Source organism: Anarhichas minor, unplaced genomic scaffold, assembly GCF_050575085.1.
Source record: "Anarhichas minor isolate MPS153535 unplaced genomic scaffold, ASM5057508v1 ptg000025l, whole genome shotgun sequence".
In the NCBI taxonomy this organism is placed as follows: Eukaryota; Metazoa; Chordata; class Actinopteri; order Perciformes; family Anarhichadidae; genus Anarhichas; species Anarhichas minor.
Window position 1 is genome coordinate 12,920,519 of NW_027466471.1, and position 20,387 is coordinate 12,940,905.

The following is a 20,387-nucleotide window of genomic DNA, read 5'->3' on the forward strand; positions in this document are numbered from 1 at the left end:
CAGCAAAATTGTCTCTTTACAGCACTGAGGCACAAACAACAACCTCTCCTGTTACATCATCTGATGTTTTAGACACTGAGGATAAAGATATTAGCAGTGAAACTACAATGGTGGAGTCCAGTCCTTCCATCAGTGGATCAACAGTGAAACCTGAAACAGCATCATTCCCCATTACCACTGATTCAGAGGGTTCTGGAGACAGCACTGAAGATTTGACTCAAGACTCTCTCATTTCAGCGTCTACTGTTTCTTCATTGTGGAGTACAGAGTCACCGTCAGTAACAGCCTCCCGTCAAACTGAAACAAGTGATACTTTAAAATCAGCTTTAACTGCAGCTTCATCACTCTACAGCACTGAGAAACCAAGATCAGAGTCACCTGAAACACAAGAGCCTGTAACCACAAGTCAAACTGGGACATTGTTAGCTACACCAGAGACAAGTTCTACTTTGGCAACGACAGATGAAGATGGCTCAGGTGGCCAAACTGAAGAAATCTTCCCTGAGACCTCATCTGTCACAGCAAAATTGTCTCTTTACAGCACTGAGGCACAAACAACAACCTCTCCTGTTACATCATCTGCTGTTTTAGACACTGAGGATAAAGATATTAGCAGTGAAACTACAATGGTGGAGTCCAGTCCTTCCATCAGTGGATCAACAATGAAACCTGAAACAGCATCATTCCCCATTACCACTGATTCAGAGGGTTCTGGAGACAGCAGTGAAGATTTGACTCAAGACTCTCTCATTTCAGTATCTACTGTTTCTTCATTGTGGAGTACAGAGTCACCGTCAGTAACAGCCTCCCGTCAAACTGAAACAAGTGATACTTTAAAATCAGCTTTTACTGCAGCTTCATCACTCTACAGTACTGAGAAACCAACATCTGAGTCACCTGAAACACAAGAGACTGTAATCACAAGTCAAACTGGGACATTGTCAGCTACACCAGAGACAAGTTCTACTTTGCCAACGACAGATGAAGATGGCTCAGGTGGCCAAACTGAAGAAATCTTCCCTGAGACCTCATCTGTCACAGCAAAATTGTCTCTTTACAGCACTGAGGCACAAACAACAACCTCTCCTGTTACATCATCTGATGTTTTAGACACTGAGGATAAAGATATTAGCAGTGAAACTACAATGGTGGAGTCCAGTCCTTCCATCAGTGGATCAACAGTGAAACCTGAAACAGCATCATTCCCCATTACCACTGATTCAGAGGGTTCTGGAGACAGCAGTGAAGATTTGACTCAAGACTCTCTCATTTCAGCATCTACTGTTTCTTCATTGTGGAGTACAGAGTCACCGTCAGTAACAGCCTCCCGTCAAACTGAAACAAGTGATACTTTAAAATCAGCTTTTACTGCAGCTTCATCACTCTACAGTACTGAGAAACCAACATCTGAGTCACCTGAAACACAAGAGACTGTAATCACAAGTCAAACTGGGACATTGTCAGCTACACCAGAGACAAGTTCTACTTTGCCAACGACAGATGAAGATGGCTCAGGTGGCCAAACTGAAGAAATCTTCCCTGAGACCTCATCTGTCACAGCAAAATTGTCTCTTTACAGCACTGAGGCACAAACAACAACCTCTCCTGTTACATCATCTGATGTTTTAGACACTGAGGATAAAGATATTAGCAGTGAAACTACAATGGTGGAGTCCAGTCCTTCCATCAGTGGATCAACAGTGAAACCTGAAACAGCATCATTCCCCATTACCACTGATTCAGAGGGTTCTGGAGACAGCACTGAAGATTTGACTCAAGACTCTCTCATTTCAGCGTCTACTGTTTCTTCATTGTGGAGTACAGAGTCACCGTCAGTAACAGCCTCCCGTCAAACTGAAACAAGTGATACTTTAAAATCAGCTTTAACTGCAGCTTCATCACTCTACAGCACTGAGAAACCAAGATCAGAGTCACCTGAAACACAAGAGCCTGTAACCACAAGTCAAACTGGGACATTGTTAGCTACACCAGAGACAAGTTCTACTTTGGCAACGACAGATGAAGATGGCTCAGGTGGCCAAACTGAAGAAATCTTCCCTGAGACCTCATCTGTCACAGCAAAATTGTCTCTTTACAGCACTGAGGCACAAACAACAACCTCTCCTGTTACATCATCTGCTGTTTTAGACACTGAGGATAAAGATATTAGCAGTGAAACTACAATGGTGGAGTCCAGTCCTTCCATCAGTGGATCAACAATGAAACCTGAAACAGCATCATTCCCCATTACCACTGATTCAGAGGGTTCTGGAGACAGCAGTGAAGATTTGACTCAAGACTCTCTCATTTCAGCGTCTACTGTTTCTTCATTGTGGAGTACAGAGTCACCGTCAGTAACAGCCTCCCGTCAAACTGAAACAAGTGATACTTTAAAATCAGCTTTAACTGCAGCTTCATCACTCTACAGCACTGAGAAACCAAGATCAGAGTCACCTGAAACACAAGAGCCTGTAACCACAAGTCAAACTGGGACATTGTTAGCTACACCAGAGACAAGTTCTACTTTGGCAACGACAGATGAAGATGGCTCAGGTGGCCAAACTGAAGAAATCTTCCCTGAGACCTCATCTGTCACAGCAAAATTGTCTCTTTACAGCACTGAGGCACAAACAACAACCTCTCCTGTTACATCATCTGCTGTTTTAGACACTGAGGATAAAGATATTAGCAGTGAAACTACAATGGTGGAGTCCAGGCCTTCCATCAGTGGATCAACAATGAAACCTGAAACAGCATCATTCCCCATTACCACTGATTCAGAGGGTTCTGGAGACAGCAGTGAAGATTTGACTCAAGACTCTCTCATTTCAGCATCTACTGTTTCTTCATTGTGGAGTACAGAGTCACCGTCAGTAACAGCCTCCCGTCAAACTGAAACAAGTGATACTTTAAAATCAGCTTTTACTGCAGCTTCATCACTCTACAGTACTGAGAAACCAACATCTGAGTCACCTGAAACACAAGAGACTGTAATCACAAGTCAAACTGGGACATTGTCAGCTACACCAGAGACAAGTTCTACTTTGCCAACGACAGATGAAGATGGCTCAGGTGGCCAAACTGAAGAAATCTTCCCTGAGACCTCATCTGTCACAGCAAAATTGTCTCTTTACAGCACTGAGGCACAAACAACAACCTCTCCTGTTACATCATCTGATGTTTTAGACACTGAGGATAAAGATATTAGCAGTGAAACTACAATGGTGGAGTCCAGTCCTTCCATCAGTGGATCAACAGTGAAACCTGAAACAGCATCATTCCCCATTACCACTGATTCAGAGGGTTCTGGAGACAGCACTGAAGATTTGACTCAAGACTCTCTCATTTCAGCGTCTACTGTTTCTTCATTGTGGAGTACAGAGTCACCGTCAGTAACAGCCTCCCGTCAAACTGAAACAAGTGATACTTTAAAATCAGCTTTAACTGCAGCTTCATCACTCTACAGCACTGAGAAACCAAGATCAGAGTCACCTGAAACACAAGAGCCTGTAACCACAAGTCAAACTGGGACATTGTTAGCTACACCAGAGACAAGTTCTACTTTGGCAACGACAGATGAAGATGGCTCAGGTGGCCAAACTGAAGAAATCTTCCCTGAGACCTCATCTGTCACAGCAAAATTGTCTCTTTACAGCACTGAGGCACAAACAACAACCTCTCCTGTTACATCATCTGCTGTTTTAGACACTGAGGATAAAGATATTAGCAGTGAAACTACAATGGTGGAGTCCAGTCCTTCCATCAGTGGATCAACAATGAAACCTGAAACAGCATCATTCCCCATTACCACTGATTCAGAGGGTTCTGGAGACAGCAGTGAAGATTTGACTCAAGACTCTCTCATTTCAGCATCTACTGTTTCTTCATTGTGGAGTACAGAGTTACCGTCAGTAACAGCCTCCCGTCAAACTGAAACAAGTGATACTTTAAAATCAGCTTTTACTGCAGCTTCATCACTCTACAGTACTGAGAAACCAACATCAGAGTCACCTGAAACACAAGAGCCTGTAACCACAAGTCAAACTGGGACATTGTCAGCTACACCAGAGACAAGTTCTACTTTGCCAACGACAGATGAAGATGGCTCAGGTGGCCAAACTGAAGAAATCTTCCCTGAGACCTCATCTGTCACAGCAAAATTGTCTCTTTACAGCACTGAGGCACAAACAACAACCTCTCCTGTTACATCATCTGATGTTTTAGACACTGAGGATAAAGATATTAGCAGTGAAACTACAATGGTGGAGTCCAGTCCTTCCATCAGTGGATCAACAATGAAACCTGAAACAGCATCATTCCCCATTACCACTGATTCAGAGGGTTCTGGAGACAGCACTGAAGATTTGACTCAAGACTCTCTCATTTCAGTATCTACTGTTTCTTCATTGTGGAGTACAGAGTCACCGTCAGTAACAGCCTCCCGTCAAACTGAAACAATTGATACTTTGAAATCAGCTTTAACTGCAGCTTCATCACTCTACAGTACTGAGAAACCAAGATCAGAGTCACCTGAAACACAAGAGCCTGTAACCACAAGTCAAACTGGGACATTGTTAGCTACACCAGAGACAAGTTCTACTTTGGCAACGACAGATGAAGATGGCTCAGGTGGCCAAACTGAAGAAATCTTCCCTAAGACCTCATCTGTCACAGCAAAATCGTCTCTTTACAGCACTGAGGCACAAACAACAACCTCTCCTGTTACATCATCTGCTTTTTCAGACACTGAGGATAAAGATATTAGCAGTGAAACTACAATGGTGGTGTCCAGTCCTTCCATCAGTGGATCAACAATGAAACCTGAAACAGCATCATTCCCCATTACCACTGATTCAGAGGGTTCTGGAGACAGCACTGAAGATTTGACTCAAGACTCTCTCATTTCAGCATCTACTGTTTCTTCATTGTGGAGTACAGAGTCACCGTCAGTAACAGCCTCCCGTCAAACTGAAACAAGTGATACTTTAAAATCAGCTTTTACTGCAGCTTCATCACTCTACAGTACTGAGAAACCAAGATCAGAGTCACCTGAAACACAAGAGCCTGTAACCACAAGTCAAACTGGGACATTGTCAGCTACACCAGAGACAAGTTCTACTTTGCCAACCATTGAACGCTCAGGAGATGAGGTGACACACATTACAACAGTTGGAATAATTGACACAACTGGACCATCACTTTCCAGCACTCATTTCCTACTGTCCACAACGCTGGAAACCAGAGTTACCACACCTCTGTTGTCAACATCAGACATTATACAACCTCAAAAGCCAGAAAGCACAGAAAAAGCATCCGCCATCCCGATCATTGATGAATTTGAGACAAGTTCTGCAATCAACTCGACTGAGGACAACAGCCCAACTCGGCAAACAACTGAAATTCTAACGGAGGGATCATCTGCCTTGTTTTTGCCAATTATCAACCAAACAGTTAATCCAAGCAGCCTCTCAGCTATAGTCATTGGCAGCTCACAGCAAACTGCAACTGCATCTCCAATTTCCACAAGGCCATCCATCCCTATCATTGATGACACTGAGTTTATTGATCAAACCACCAAAGTTGCTGGTAAAACATCAACCACCTTCTCTTCAATGTTCAGCACAGAGAAACCAGCAGTAACAACAGCATCACTTGCAACTGTAAGAAGTGATAGCTCAGAATCTGCTGTTATTGCAGCTTCTTCTTTTCACAGTACTAAGAGACCAATATCAGCTGACATAGAAAAAAGCACAGAAAAGCAATCTGTATATTTTGAAACAGACTCTGTGATCACAACTACCGAAAGTACTATAAACCAAACTCCATACATGTTTACCAAGGAACCTCTTTTGCCTTCTCCCACTGAGAAACCAACACCTATGCCATCAACTGCCTCCGGCGAATCTCAAAACAAATTCCCATTCTCTACAGCAACAAATGGAAGTCAGATAGCTGAGAGTCAGCGCACATCACAGCCTGGTGTTGAATCATCAACCCAAACCATCCCACAGTTCATGACAGATGAGTCTACAGATGCTCCCCAGTTTTCTTCCACAATTGAGGCAGTGCCAGCATCAGTATCTGAGTCAGGAATTGGTGATTTTACTGATGTAGAGAGCTCAGGAGATGACACATCTGCATCCACAGATGAAACTCCCTTAGAAACACCAACTGCGTCTGATCAATCCTCTGTGGAACAAACAACCTTAGCAATAACCACATTTAGACCATTAGTTACAACCACATTTGTTGAGGAGAAAAGTTCAAGTGACAGAGAATTTACGACAGTCACAACAAGCCCTTATACCTTTGAAACCTCTCAACTCTTGGCAATCCCCAGTGTCACTGTGTATACCTCAAAGGAAACCTCTACTTTTATTGACATGGAGACCTCTGGGGGCTCAGCTGATGAGGAGGAGTCAAGTTCAGATGGATCTGGTGAAGTGGTATCCATTGAGACTACATCAAAACCCCAGGAAGAAGTTACTGTGGCCACAGATGAAACCGAAATTGATGACACAGAGCGAACATCTGACATGTTAAGTGTTGCATCGTCGACCCACTCCAGTACACAGCTTACTAAGGAATTTATGTCATCAACCCAATCACCACACATGACAAGCACTGAGATGTACAATACTGAGCAGGGCAGTGGCTTCCCAGATGACTCTTTAGTAGAGGGTGAAAGTTCAGGTGTTGACCTTTCCGTCGGATCAACTACATTTAAACCACTCACAAGTTCTCCTGTGATGCCCACTGCTGTAGCAGCTAGAACAGAAATTATGTCGTCATCTAGTGATGTTGCTATCACTGAGGAGGGATCACGTGACCAAACAACAGATCTGTCCATTGACAATGTTATAACACAAAAACCTACTGCCGCTTCTTCTCTTCACAGCACTGATAATCCAACAGCAATGTCCCCTGAAATGGACACGACAACAGTTCAGGAAAGCTCAGCTGAAATGTTTCCTCAGACTTCATCTTCAACTGTTTACAACACAGAGTCTCCTGCTGTCACTTTGGTTGCATCTTCAGCTTTATCGGATATTGAAGATAAAGAGATAAAGAGTACAACCTCTTCCCTGTTCAGCACAAAGAAACCTAAAACAATAACAGTATTGCATGAAAGTGGACCATCTGATATTCCAAAACCTGCTGTAACTCCAGCTTCCTCTCTCTACAGCACAGAGAAGCTAAACATAACAACAGTATATGCTGTCACATCTGCCCAGTCGGTTAACGTGTCTGTATCTGCAACTGATGAATCACCACCAAGTTCAGCCTTTACTTTGACTGAGGGAGAGAGTTCTGGTGACCAAACCACTGAGATGTTCACCTCAAAGCCATCATTGATGGACAGCGTCACATTTGGAGAAGCAACAGGTGAAACCGAAACCTTTGTGTCAGTCACACCAACCTCTGATGAGCAGGTTTCCTCACAGGAGGTTGAAATTACTCCAGATACACACAGCTCCATCACTTCTGAAGCTACAGAGCCTCCTGTTTCTAGCATTGGGAAAGATACATTTACTGTAGCTGAGCACATAACACAATCCTCCTATACAACTATGTCTCCCCATACAATTGGAGCTTCAGTTAGTGATCACTCTACAGTTGACTTCACCACAGTAAGCTCTAGCAGTGAACATAAGCCAGATGGATTCACATCAATGTCCTCCCCTGTTCCCTCCATTATATATCATAGAATTACAGACCAACAGGTCGTGATCATTACTCCCAGCAGCAGCCACTCCAAGACTGACCTAACTGAACAAACACCTACCATGGTTTTGCATGTGTCAAAACCATCAACCAGCACAACCATCATATTCACAGAGGATGCAAAAGATGAAGATGAGTTGTTCTCTACAGTAACAGACAATATGAAGGAAGGCAGCATCACTCCTGAGCGTATCACCAAAGATGCTAAAATCATTGATGCAGATACTATCTCCATAGTTCCCTCTTCTTCATTTTACCCAACCATCCAGACAGAGGAAGCTGGAGGTGTCACACCAGTTACAATGACACGAAGGTTGGAGGTAACAGAAGAATCAGAGGGTTCAGGGACTGATAGGGCCAACTTCTTTACTCCTAAACCAGAAAATGTACATGCAACCTCAACCAATGATTTGCCATTAGCCTCAACATCTTCTGAATATTTACCGCCTACTTCAAAACCATCAACCGTAGAAGGTGTGTCAAGCATTCTGACATCTGGTGAAGAGACAGTTACATCTGCACCACAGTCCACCCCAGCTACTACTCTGTCAACAAAGTCAAGCTCTGAAGAAACATATGGTTTAACTACACCGCATACAGTTTTCTCTATTGGGACTCATATCAAACCAGTTCTGGAGCTGGTGGAAGAGGATTTATCAGGCAATAATGTCACTGAGTCTATAACTGAGATCGCAGCTTCCTCATCCTTGCCACCTCAAACTTTAACCGAAATAACAGACAGAATCTCAGTTGCTCCGGTGTCCAGTGAAGAGTATATGATCAGCACAATTGAAAAATTAAAACCCATTACCTCCTTACCCACAGCTATTACAGCCACAAGTTATGACACAACAGATGAAACCTTAGGTTCAACCATTTCCATGCAAACCACTGTACCTTTAGTTACTGACCCTGGCACAGTGAAATCTATGAGTAAAGCAGAGTATATCTCCTCACCAACCTCAACTGGAACTGCCACAGGAGAGTTTGCAAAGTCAACAACAAGTGCTTCATCTTCTCTCTATAGCACAGTGAAACCGTCTGACACAGAAGTAATAACCATTACTGATACAGACACTTCAAGTGATCAAACCTCTGGTACACTGACAACTTCAACAGGGAAGGCCAAACCGGTAACATTTTCAGTTACCTCACCTGAACCTGCCACCAACAGAACTGAAATTGCAGTATCAAAGGCTGCTTCCAGTCTTTATAGCACAGATAAGCCAACTGACACACCATCTCCTAAAGGTACTCCCCATACTGCAGTTACAGCTACATCACTGGAAGATAAGACAGCTCAAGCAGCCACTGATGCTGCAATAACTTCACGTCCTACAGATGAAACAGTCAGTTCTAAAGGGACAGTGCCTGCTGGGGTTGAAAATACAAGTCCAAAACTTGCAACCGACAGATCTGCAAAACCTGAAGAAGAAACTGCTGTTGCGACAGCATCTTCTACAGACTCAAGCTCAGTGGAACAAACTCTAGAGGCAACAGCTTCTTCACTTTCAATGCAAACAAAAAATATTCCATTTTCAACTGCATCTTCACTGTTCAGCACTGAGACTCCTTTGATGACTTCCATTTCAGATGTTACTGATCAAGTGGCCTCAACAGCATCACCCAAAATGGTGACAGCAGACAGTAGATGGACTACAACTTCCACCTCTGCCACTGATAAATCAACTGCAGTGTCACTTGAGACAGACACTTCAACAGATAAAAAGGCTTCAAGTTATGAAACAACATCATCAGAGAGTGACAAGATCCCTGTATCAACAGAAAGAAGTATTGGCATTTTAACAGAAGAAGAAGGTTCAGGTGACAATACAACAACTATCATTAATTCAGACTCTGTCACTCCAGCTTTTTCAACCCTGTCCAGTATTGGTGAGTTGGGTATCATCACCAGCACTTTATCACCTGAGATGACAAACACCCAAACAGATAAGCCAGAATCATCTACATACGAACAAACTTCAGGACCGATTACAGGATCAACAACTGTGCTCACAGCATCTTCTTCAGTTGCTGAAGCCAGCAGGACAGTTGAAACAGCTGTTGACTGGGTTTCAAGTGGTGCAAAGATTGAACCATCCCCAGATGGTTCTAAAGAGAATATATATGACAATATAGATCCAACCCCAGATTATGACACACCAGACCTAGTTGAAGCAGTTCCAGGAAAAGTTCTGATTACTACACCACCTGTTTCTCAAACATCTGAGAGTCGGCCTGTTGGCTCACTGAGCAGTACTGAAAGTAGCCCAGAAGAAAATGCAACCAAATCACCTGTAGTAGCAGCAGCAGCAGCGGTCACCTTCTTGCCTTCTACCTCAGCTCCTGTTAGTGTAGTATCCTTGTCTAGTTCTGAGAGTGGTTCAGAAAGCACCCACAGCTCAGAAGAAAGCATGGTCACAGTAAGCACTGTTGGTGGTGAAGTTGAGAACGTCACCTCTGAGCTTCTGTCTGCCTCAACTAAGTCCCCCTCCATCATTAGCACTGGGGCTGAAAGTGGATCCGGCAGTTCTGAGAGTGTGTCTGGTGAGATGATGACTACTAAGAAACCAAAGATCGACAGTACGGAGGAACAGTCTCTGCCCCCAGATGAAATCCAGACTGTATTCAAGGTTGATGCTACCCCAGCTTCAAAGATGGAGTCAACTAGTGTTGATAGAACATCTGAGAAAGAGGATGTTGTGGGCAAAATTGAGGGAGTTGTCACTCCTCACACTGAAATTCCCACAAGGACCCATACAGAGTTCACAACAATAACACCAGCTCAAACACAAAGCTGGCCAGCTTTAGTTGCATCCATAACCACCACTCCGTCAGCTTTTTCTGAAGAGGATGACAAACTGGACATTGACAAACCACACATTGGAGAAGAACCACCAATAAGAGGGCAGGAAACTGACACGGAACTCGATTTGGAGCAAACCGTCATTGGCGAGACTGTTGAAATTCCAGGTATGCTTTTTCAAATTGTTTCAATGGAATACAACAAAATATGTAAAATCTGGAAAAAATTCCTTTAAACACAACTTTTATCTTGCTTTTTTATGTCTTAACAGGAGTTCACTCGTGTACAGAAAATATTTGTCTCAATGGAGGAGCCTGCTACAAGAGTGGCAGCATCTATACATGTCGCTGTGCTCCAGGTTACAGTGGTAATCGGTGTGAAACAGGTAGGATATTATCAATAATTCCTCTCACGATATCTTACTGCCTTAACTTTCACAGAGGATGCAACAAATTAATCTTAAAAGTGGTTTTAATGTCATGGCGACTACTTTTTTGCCTTTTGTTTCCTTGTAGATTTTGACGAGTGCCAGTCAAATCCTTGCCGCAATGGAGGCACATGTGTTGATAGGCTGGCTTCCTTTACATGTGTGTGCCTCCCAAGCTACTCTGGGCTGTATTGTGAGGAAGGTAAGTTTGTGGTTAATTTGAGTATTCTGTTTCAGATTACCAAAAGTTTTTCATTAGTGTTTCAAATGGTTCCAACCATCCATCTAAACTGCCTAGATTCAATTGTAACAATTGTAACCTCATAGGCAGATCTTGCATTTGGTAATGTGTTTAGACAATTAACTGAATCATTCACCTGAGTCTCTGGGAAATACACAAGAAAAAATAGAGTATGAGTCATTCAAAAACTAGAGAGAATTGCCTTAGGTTTCTCCAGGGCGTTATCTGTCATAAACAGCATATTTATGTCATCATCTCAATTTACAGTCTGTTTTTAGCATTGCCTCACGGTCTGTGAAGTCTAATAATACTTCGACCACCCTCGAGCTTGAGTTTCCACAGACACAGAGACAGTTGACTCATTTTCAACATAACCTTTTTCAGACATTGATTTCTCTGCACCAGGTCAGATGAGGTGTACACTACAACACAGGTGTGCTAGACATCAAGTCACTTCTTGATGTTTCCATCTAGGACAATACGATTAGACTAGACATGACGTTCCTGGGTACACCCTGGGAAACCACGTTTATCCACACAAGACTGAGTCTTATGTAATATAGTTGCTTGATGCCTAATTTATTCTGAAGTTCCCATATCACATACTTTTACATTAGTGTGCCTATTTTCCTCCCAAGTGTGTTGAACCCAGGGCATCATCTGTCTTGGCTGATCTCTCTTGACCAGAGTCTACACCCTTATTTGTTTTCGGGATCACTCAACAGTGAATCACACCCATTCACTGTACTCAGACAGAGCTGCTGTCTTAGAAAGTTTTGGCAGGAGAAAGAGAGAAAAAGCAGCTTGAAGAGGAACAACCCTGTCTGTTTGGAAGTTGGATTGAGGAGGGGAGAGAGGCACAGACAGTAAACTGAGTTGCTGCAGCATATGTTGGGACACATATCATCAGTAGGTTCAAGATGAGGATGGTATTAAGGTGTGATGGAGAAAATAACTCCAATCTTTGGTGAAATAATATGAAAATCTATATCCATTTTAACTCCTCACCTTATTCCAAATCCATTTTAAATCTCATCACCTGGAGTTTCTGGGTTTGACGTAAATGTGACCTGTTTGCGACTGCATAGCCCTTGCTCCATTATTTTACCCGACTATAATTTGGAATCTTAATTCACAGCTTTTTTTTTTCCATTTATGAATACTTTTGAAGTAGAAACATCTGGTTTACCACTGTTATCACACCTTTTGGTAGTAATTGGCAGCTATTTGTGGTTTTGCCTCCACGTCCTTATAGTGGCGCTGTTAGGGGTTGTAAGAACTAATCATTCATGTTGTTCCTCTTCCATCTTGATTAGAAACAGTGGTCAGCAGACCTAAAGGGTCAGTATACTCAGTTGTTAAGAGTACTGTGTAGGCAGTAGAATATATTATGTCATGAATAAGTTAGTGAGTTAAATAGATTCATGGATGGAAGTAAAAATTAGTTGTCAATGTTAATGTTGATGTATTTAATGTCTGGCGATCTGTTGCAAAACTGTTTGTCCTGAATACCTCATTCACTCTTTCGTTCTCTCCCACCAGATACAGACACATGTGACTATGGCTGGCATAAGTTCCAGGGCCACTGCTACAAGTACTTCCCCCACAGAAGAAACTGGGACACAGCCGAGAGAGAGTGTCGCATGCATGGTGCTCATCTCAGCAGCATCCTCTCCCACGAGGAGCAACAGTTTGTCAACCGTAAGTTGAAGCTAACAGTTGCAGTCAATCGTTAAGTACTAAAACCTATTCAAAGTCCTACTTCATGAAGCCTACACGATACTGTAAGATTGAAGCAAAACAAAATCTCCTTCAAACCCACATCCACCACAGTAATGTAGCTGTACAGTAAATGCAGGAAAAAGATTCCAGCATAATAAAAGCCATCGCTATCTTTGCCTTCCCTTTTGCACTTACTGTAACCAAAGAGTCCTAAAAAGGAGATATGGCAACAGAGAAACATAATCTGTTGTTTTTCATTCTACCCTGTATGGCAGGTCTTGGACAGGACTACCAGTGGATTGGCCTGAATGATAAGATGTTTGACAGTGACTTCCGCTGGACTGACAGCAGCCCTGTGGTAAGATCGGTTGCTTTCTCACATATTTTTGTCTCAACGAACGTGGCTCCGAGACAATATCAATATTTGGAAAAGATGTCGATGACACATACAGTCATCTAGGGAGAGTCATTCTTTTTAGGGGCTGTGGTGACTTTCTCATGACGTACTCTCCTCTGCCTCATACCGCTACATCCTGGTGGGTGACTGCTCTGGTAATAAATTTGATGTAGCACATACTGTAAGGCACCACCTTTTAGTCAGTGTGAGTGCAGTGACAGAAAACCAACAGCTGCAACAATGCAAGCAGTTGACAAACCAATGTAAAAGAGTAGGCAAGGGAGGGAAAAGCACGCTGTTCTTAAATGCAATGTTTATTAAATAAGTGGGAGCGTGTTTGGTGTAGTGATTGTAGCTGCGTAAGATCCCGCTCACCAGATAGGAAAGTTGCAAATTACTGTGTGCATCCGTGTCGTACAGATAGATCATTCACTCACTTCAAAGATAATCCTCCAGGACCAGAGATAAGGGCCTGAGGGTAAAAAGATAAGCACAGGCCGCCTATAGAGACCCTTGCTCAGCTGAGAGATTGAGGGGTGATGAGGGTGTTGGTGACACTGTGTAGAGGGGAGTTTGGCAGGCGTAGACAGGTATGGTCCCCCTTCAACCCCCACACACATCAGAAGGCCCGACCCTCAAACAGCCACCCGGGGGCAAGGGCCACCAGGCAGGCAGACACACAGATGGACAGCACCTGTGCTCGGCTGCAGAAAGAGAGAAACACTGGATAGAAGCAGCCCAGGGGATCTGGGTGGGTGGTCACCTCCTGCGGATATAAGTATAGTATATAAGACTACATATGAATAACTGTATTTATATTTGGAAACATTTCAAGAAAATGTATCAGGGCACTGAAACACCCAAGCTGGGGTTGTCTGTGTGTGGGGGTGATCAAAGTTAGTTTGATTATTTTGAGAAGGATGCAGGCCTGCTGTTCAGTTGACGGGTCACCCATTTGTTAACTTGAAGTGAGCTGAGCAGGAAGTCAATGTGTGTTTTTTCACCATAATGACAGAGTAGCAGAGCCTCAGGGCATGATTGGTGGAGTTGGGGGGGGGGGGGGTCACAGCTTTGAAGAGGCCGTTTGAACCTAAAATGTGCTGAAAGACTGCAGGTAGCATCAACTCCCGGTTCGATGCCCCACAGCACCACAGCTGTGTGTATACGGTGTTAATGTGTAGATGAACATCTGTGTTTGTATGGATTTTTGTGCCTGCAGAATTACACTTGTAATGCGAGGCATGCAGCCCGTGTGATGTAATAACGTAACACTTAGGTTTCCATTATGATGAAGACCTCTAATCAAGTACCTGTAGGGTCTACTGGATTCAGTTCATATCTCGGATAGGAAGTGACATGTTAGTGTGTTGTTTGCCCCTTAATAATCTTTCATCTTTTAGAAACCTGTTAAAAAATACTATTATGGCTGCTCATTCTGTGGCTAAATGTAGTTTACACGCCTATTTGTAAATGTGTTGGTTTCTGTGCCTTGTGTTAGTTAAATAGACCCGGCAAGTGTCCCTCAGAGCTGAACTATGATGCAGTCACTAGGTTGCTCAGTTTAAGTTGTCTCCCAGAAACATACAGTTGCTCTCTCTTGTGGCCATTGATTAAAATCACAGTGATGGGAAACTGCTGCTTAAACAGCACAGGATCTCTATTTGTGGGATCACTTCTATGGAAGGAGATGGGTGGTAGTAAGAAAACATGTGGTGATTTGGTAACCTTTACCCCACTGGTGTCTTTAGTACAATGTCATGCATTTTATCAAGCAGACTAAATATACATAATAGATAACTGCTGCTCCTAAAATAGGTTATAATGATTAATAGAATACAAAAATCATAGCATCTATATCTATATTAGGGTTAGAATTAGTATTGTTTTGGTTCTCTAAAGGACACAAAGCCATCATAATGTCTTACTCTTTATGCTCTCCTCTTGTTTTACAGCAATATGAAAACTGGAGGCCCAACCAGCCTGACAGCTTCTTCTCCTCTGGTGAGGATTGTGTCGTGATGATATGGCATGAGGGCGGCCAGTGGAACGATGTTCCTTGCAACTACCACCTAACTTACACTTGCAAAAAGGGCACAGGTAAGACACATACTCTCTTACTTTGAATACATGGGTTTAGGAAGGAGAAAATGCAAGTCTTCTGTCTACTGTCAAATTCCTCACTTTAATGTTATCGGCACCTCTGCTTCCCAGTGGCCTGTAACCAACCCCCTCTGGTGGACAATGCACGTACCTTTGGTAAGAAGCTTGAGAGGTACGAGATCAACTCGCTGGTGAGATACCAGTGCCAGACAGGCTTTATTCAGAGGCACGTCCCAACTATTCGTTGTCGTGGAGATGGACGATGGGACAGCCCTAAAATCTCCTGCATGAACCGTAAGTACAACAAGTATTGCTCTGGGTTTATGTCACTGTATAACATTTTAACAAACACTTAAATTGTTTTAGAGCTAATACATGATTTTTGTCTAACAGCATCGCGCTATCAGAGGACCTATATTAGAAGACATCAACACAATAGTCTCTACAGCATCAACAACTTCAGGAGATGGCCAGATGAGGCCTTCCGCTTATACCAGAAGCGCTACCGGGGAAGAAGAGACAGGACTGAAAATACGCTGAAGAGACAGTAATTGCTATGTAAACGTGGCACAGCTCACCCGAGACGAGAACACATAGCTGATGCTTGTGTGGAAAGAGGAAAAGGATTCTCCAAGAAAAAACACAAGAGGAAACTCATCATAGAAACCAAGAGAACAACCTGTAGTTTTCTTACATTTTGGATGAGGATGGACTGAAGTGCCTTTTTAAAAAGATGTTGATTCATGACTTTTCTTATCAAGGGGCACAATGCCGATGTGGATAAAATACTTTCAGCTGGCTACTGGAAAAGCAAAAAGTACACTCATCATTCTTTTTTAAACTGCGAACGTTTTTTCTTTGTCCTTAGCGTATAATAATAATAATACACCCATGACTGTCTAATACCTCTGTACACCGACTGTGCTATTGAAAATCACCATAAGTGTTCCTTAATCATAGAAAAAAGCTGTTGTGAAAATATAGTGCTTACGTTATGTAAAGGAATCCATTATGTTGTCGTGCTGTTTTAAGCTGGACTTCATTTTAATGAGCATGCATGCATATGCATATATATGAAGTCCTCAAATTTAACCATGTTTATTCTATGGCAAGACATCCAAGTTATCAGAACATAAATGGAGGCATCAGTGACAATGAATGATCATACAAAGGACTCATAGTTTACATTAGTAGATACATCACACACTTACAGAACTGTAAACCTTTGTGAATAATCTTTCTCCAGTCTTCACACCTAATCATTATGGTTTCTTAGCTTTGTCTGAGGAAACTATACCAAATCTTACCAAATCATCACCTGCCAATGGATGTCATTGATGTCTTGTCAAGATACATTTTCATGGATAGATTTCTATTCAGAGATTTTTTAAGCATATTAATATTTCTTTTGTGTGATTTTTTGCAATTTCATATGAGAGTTTGCTCTCTAAGTACTTACCAACAAAGCCTTTATCCACTGATGGAAATCAATTTCCATTACTATTTTCAAATGAAAGCAGAGAGATGTGGCTCAATTAGCCATGAATTTTACTATGTGTGTTAAGTGCATAACTTACAATTAGTTGCTACAGCATGTTTACAATAACTGTAATGCTGTTCATAATTACACACCACAAGAGTCCTGCTATCATCTGTTGCTGTTGTGCTGTAGTCTGTGATGGTTTTCTACGGAAAGCTTTTTATTCTGGACACTTAACTCTGTTATTGTGGTCAACTGAAATCAGCCTTTGAGAGAATGCATTTTGTGTAACCCTCAAAAAGACTTGAACATAACGGCTGTTTAGGCACAGATGCATATCATTTATTTTCAAGCTGCTCTTGTCTCTTTACTTGTTCTATACTTGCAGGTGAAATATGATGCTGCCATCTGTCCCTGGAGTGCTCCACATGTACTTGTATTTTATGTTCAACAGGAAACCAGCCACAATCACAGACTGTCTAAATGGAATGCATTGAAGATGAAAAGTTGCCGAAATATACAATGGATTTATTTGCCTTTTGACATCTTTAACGACAGAAGTTGACCAAAGAATATGGAGGGCCCCATCGGCTGCAATAATGTTCTGTAACATTAACTAAATCTTTGTACATGTGGATGGTTATGTGTGTCTCCAGCAGTTTTTTAATGGAAAAACGTGTTTGTTTTTTCTGCCTGTGAATGTCTATGTGTGCGCTTTAGTGTGCATATAATATAATTTTATATTTATAACTTTTTATTTTACAATGTGAATGTCTGGGATGCTTGTGAATTTTTTTAAAGAGATCAAACTTGTTTTTTTTCTTTAAATCACCAAAGAAATAAAATAAATATATGGATATTATAAAAAAACTTTAATTTAATTTGGACTTTTTAAGGAAATGTGTTGGGAACACTGTCTGTTGTTTGAGTGCTGTGCACGTTCCCCACCTGTTTTATAGCTTTACTCCAGAAGTTATGGTTGCCTCTTATCGCTTCCAATCGTCTGTTTTGTAGTGTGTTTTTGGAACAGTAACCATTTAACAGTATCTGGATTCAGTATTGGAATAGAGAGATAAAGAGGTTGAATGAATGAAATTGGAGGGTACTCTTACATAACTAGTTCTCAAAGTTTGTGATCAGAGGCAAGACAGGTGCACGAGAGCGGGAGGAAATGTGACGCAGAACTAATGTTTTGACGTCTGAATCTTTTTTCATGGTGGAACAGTTAAAACAGATTGTGTTTTCACAATAGCACTGGTGTTCATTCAGAGAGTCAGTAGGGATGAAACGAAAAAAAAAAGAAGACAATGTGCTGAAGTGACAGTAATCAACCAAACAACAAGTCAAGAAGAACATATGACGAAGCCTATCTTGCTCCTGGGTTCACAGTGAATGCGTTGGGAGATGAGGAGAGACCAGGGAATATTTTATGTCTGAAAACTCTGGCAGCTGATATTATGAGACCTAACAAATTAAAAAGACACTTAGAAACATTACACCCCAGTCACACTGTAGCAGTGCCTCATTCTCTGGTACTGTCATTACCCTTTTCCCAATTTATTTTAGCTGAATGTCTCCATTCCCCTGAGTTAATTGGAGAGTTATTCAGATCACTTGTTGCGCAGGGTGTGATGATTGGCTCCTATATAAATATTGAGAGCAGCTTGGTGCATTTCCCCTCTTGGCCAATCAGGATTTGGCAACGCCCTTTCTTTAGGGCTTAAGAGAGGTCGGGAACTGCACACTCAGGGCATTTTGATCCTTCCTTGACTTAATGCAGACCTCTTTTTTTGCATATTCTGCCTGAAAAGCTGGTCTTTTGAGATTCCTTTGCTGTTTTTGGATTTGGCTTGATTCTCGGCATTTTGAAATTGGAGTGACTATCAAAGAACTCTTTTCCTCTAGGTTACCTGCATCAAGGCAGACACGACTGCTATGTGTGCAAGAGTTTGTGCTTGCCTAATGACTGCAGGCTTTATTTGTTGTATTGTTTATTTTCATTGAAGCCCTTATTATACACATTTCCTTATCAAATAGGAATTAGTTTATCATTGAAGAGGCATTTTATTATAAGAGAATATTTTTTTTTTTTTTCATTACGACCTTCTTCCCCAAAAAGTTGGAAATGTCTGTAAAAACTTTGAGAACCACAGTATCACACTGAGGTAATTGGTTTTATAGAGCAAGTAGTGCGGTGGTTTTACCAGCAGGTTGTGCTATCACACTAAGCCATAAAGCACCAACACAACTCATCGAAACATCATGTAAGGGATTTACTCTGAATTCTCACAATCATGCTCTGTAGAACATCATCATACCAATGTCCCATTTTCAAAGTATTGCAGTGTCTTGCATATACATCAAACACTAATGATAAACCCAGCAGCTTCTTGGTGGACAGACAAGACATTCAGGAGTGAATGTGAACTATAGTAAAACATTACACGTAAGAACTGGATGAGGGAAAAGTGAGCACTTATACTGAAATGGCTGATAGTGCAGAACTTTGGACCTGCAAAAGTACATCAAACTACAGGTTTTTTTGTCAAAAGCATGGCTGTAGTTGGCTCGTCTTGAATGTCAAATACGTGTTATGCCTACATGACGATGCATAAGGGAATGAATTCCCTTGGTGTAAATACAAGCTTTTGGAGTACATTACAATGCACCACTATTCCCAGAGTGCCACTTAACACAGCAGTGACTTGAAGTTGTCATTGACACTGCCTAATGGCAAAAAGCATCGTTACCAAGGTAATAACATTGATTTAGTCGATGTAATGTTTGTGTAAGTTTGGGTTGCTGTGGTTTCCACTGTGGTGCCCACTCCGACATTAGAGTAGACTCGACAAGTGATTAAAGGCAGCTCCTAGGTGCCCCAGCAAGAGTAAAACATATATTATTGCCTCATGAATTGCAGATGTCTCATGGGTGATCAGCGGAAAAACCTGGCCCTCTCGTTCCAGTTCTCTCTGGGATTTAACAGGCTTCCTTGGTTTGTTTTGGTAAGGAAACCCAATCTGGCTCCTCCTGAGTTCTTGGGTTTGACAGGCGTTTCAGACTCCTTATAGATCTGTCCGATGCAGACTATCCATTACTCTGCTATTTTCCTATTACTTAATCTGGATGACTGTGAGCGCCAAGTGTTTGGGATGTAGCATTATCAGATCTGCTGAAAGTCAGCACAACATTTCATTGTTTGAAACCATACTAGCAACCAAATGAAATGTCCAGCATTACTCCTGCAAAATCAGTCAGCAATCAGGCGGTGGTTGTCCACAAGAGCCACAATTCACAATTGCTCATGAATTGAACTGTCTGCTTCCAACATAAACAAACAAAGAAAAGCTCATTTTGTGCAGAAACAAATGTTTTGTGCATTTACCTCAAGTGTGTAATAGTATAGTTTACTCCTCAGGTTTTAATTGAGAATTAAACAAAATTATTAGACTTGTTTTAATGCTGAAAAAGTGTGAAAGATTCTGCACA

At 41.9% G+C, this 20,387-nt stretch overlaps 2 protein-coding genes across 2 annotated transcripts in view; both read left to right on the forward strand.

The window, feature by feature from the left end:
* LOC142957657 (uncharacterized) overlaps positions 1-9,216 on the forward strand; it is a 39,760-nt gene extending 30,544 nt beyond the window's left edge. The window contains exons 6-11 of the mRNA XM_076099611.1: positions 3,240-3,303; positions 5,008-5,038; positions 5,876-7,134; positions 7,225-8,522; positions 8,751-8,976; positions 9,140-9,216. Coding sequence (XP_075955726.1) covers positions 3,240-3,303; positions 5,008-5,038; positions 5,876-7,134; positions 7,225-8,522; positions 8,751-8,976; positions 9,140-9,216 — 2,955 coding nt within the window. The remainder of the gene's footprint in view (positions 1-3,239; positions 3,304-5,007; positions 5,039-5,875; positions 7,135-7,224; positions 8,523-8,750; positions 8,977-9,139) is intronic.
* The window catches only part of vcana (versican a), a 54,037-nt gene extending 38,068 nt beyond the window's left edge, over positions 1-15,969 (forward strand). The window contains exons 6-12 of the mRNA XM_076099654.1: positions 10,803-10,916; positions 11,047-11,160; positions 12,742-12,900; positions 13,197-13,279; positions 15,271-15,415; positions 15,530-15,712; positions 15,812-15,969. Of these exons, the coding sequence (XP_075955769.1) occupies positions 10,803-10,916; positions 11,047-11,160; positions 12,742-12,900; positions 13,197-13,279; positions 15,271-15,415; positions 15,530-15,712; positions 15,812-15,969 (956 nt within the window). The remainder of the gene's footprint in view (positions 1-10,802; positions 10,917-11,046; positions 11,161-12,741; positions 12,901-13,196; positions 13,280-15,270; positions 15,416-15,529; positions 15,713-15,811) is intronic.
* Positions 15,970-20,387: the final 4,418 nt, after the last annotated feature.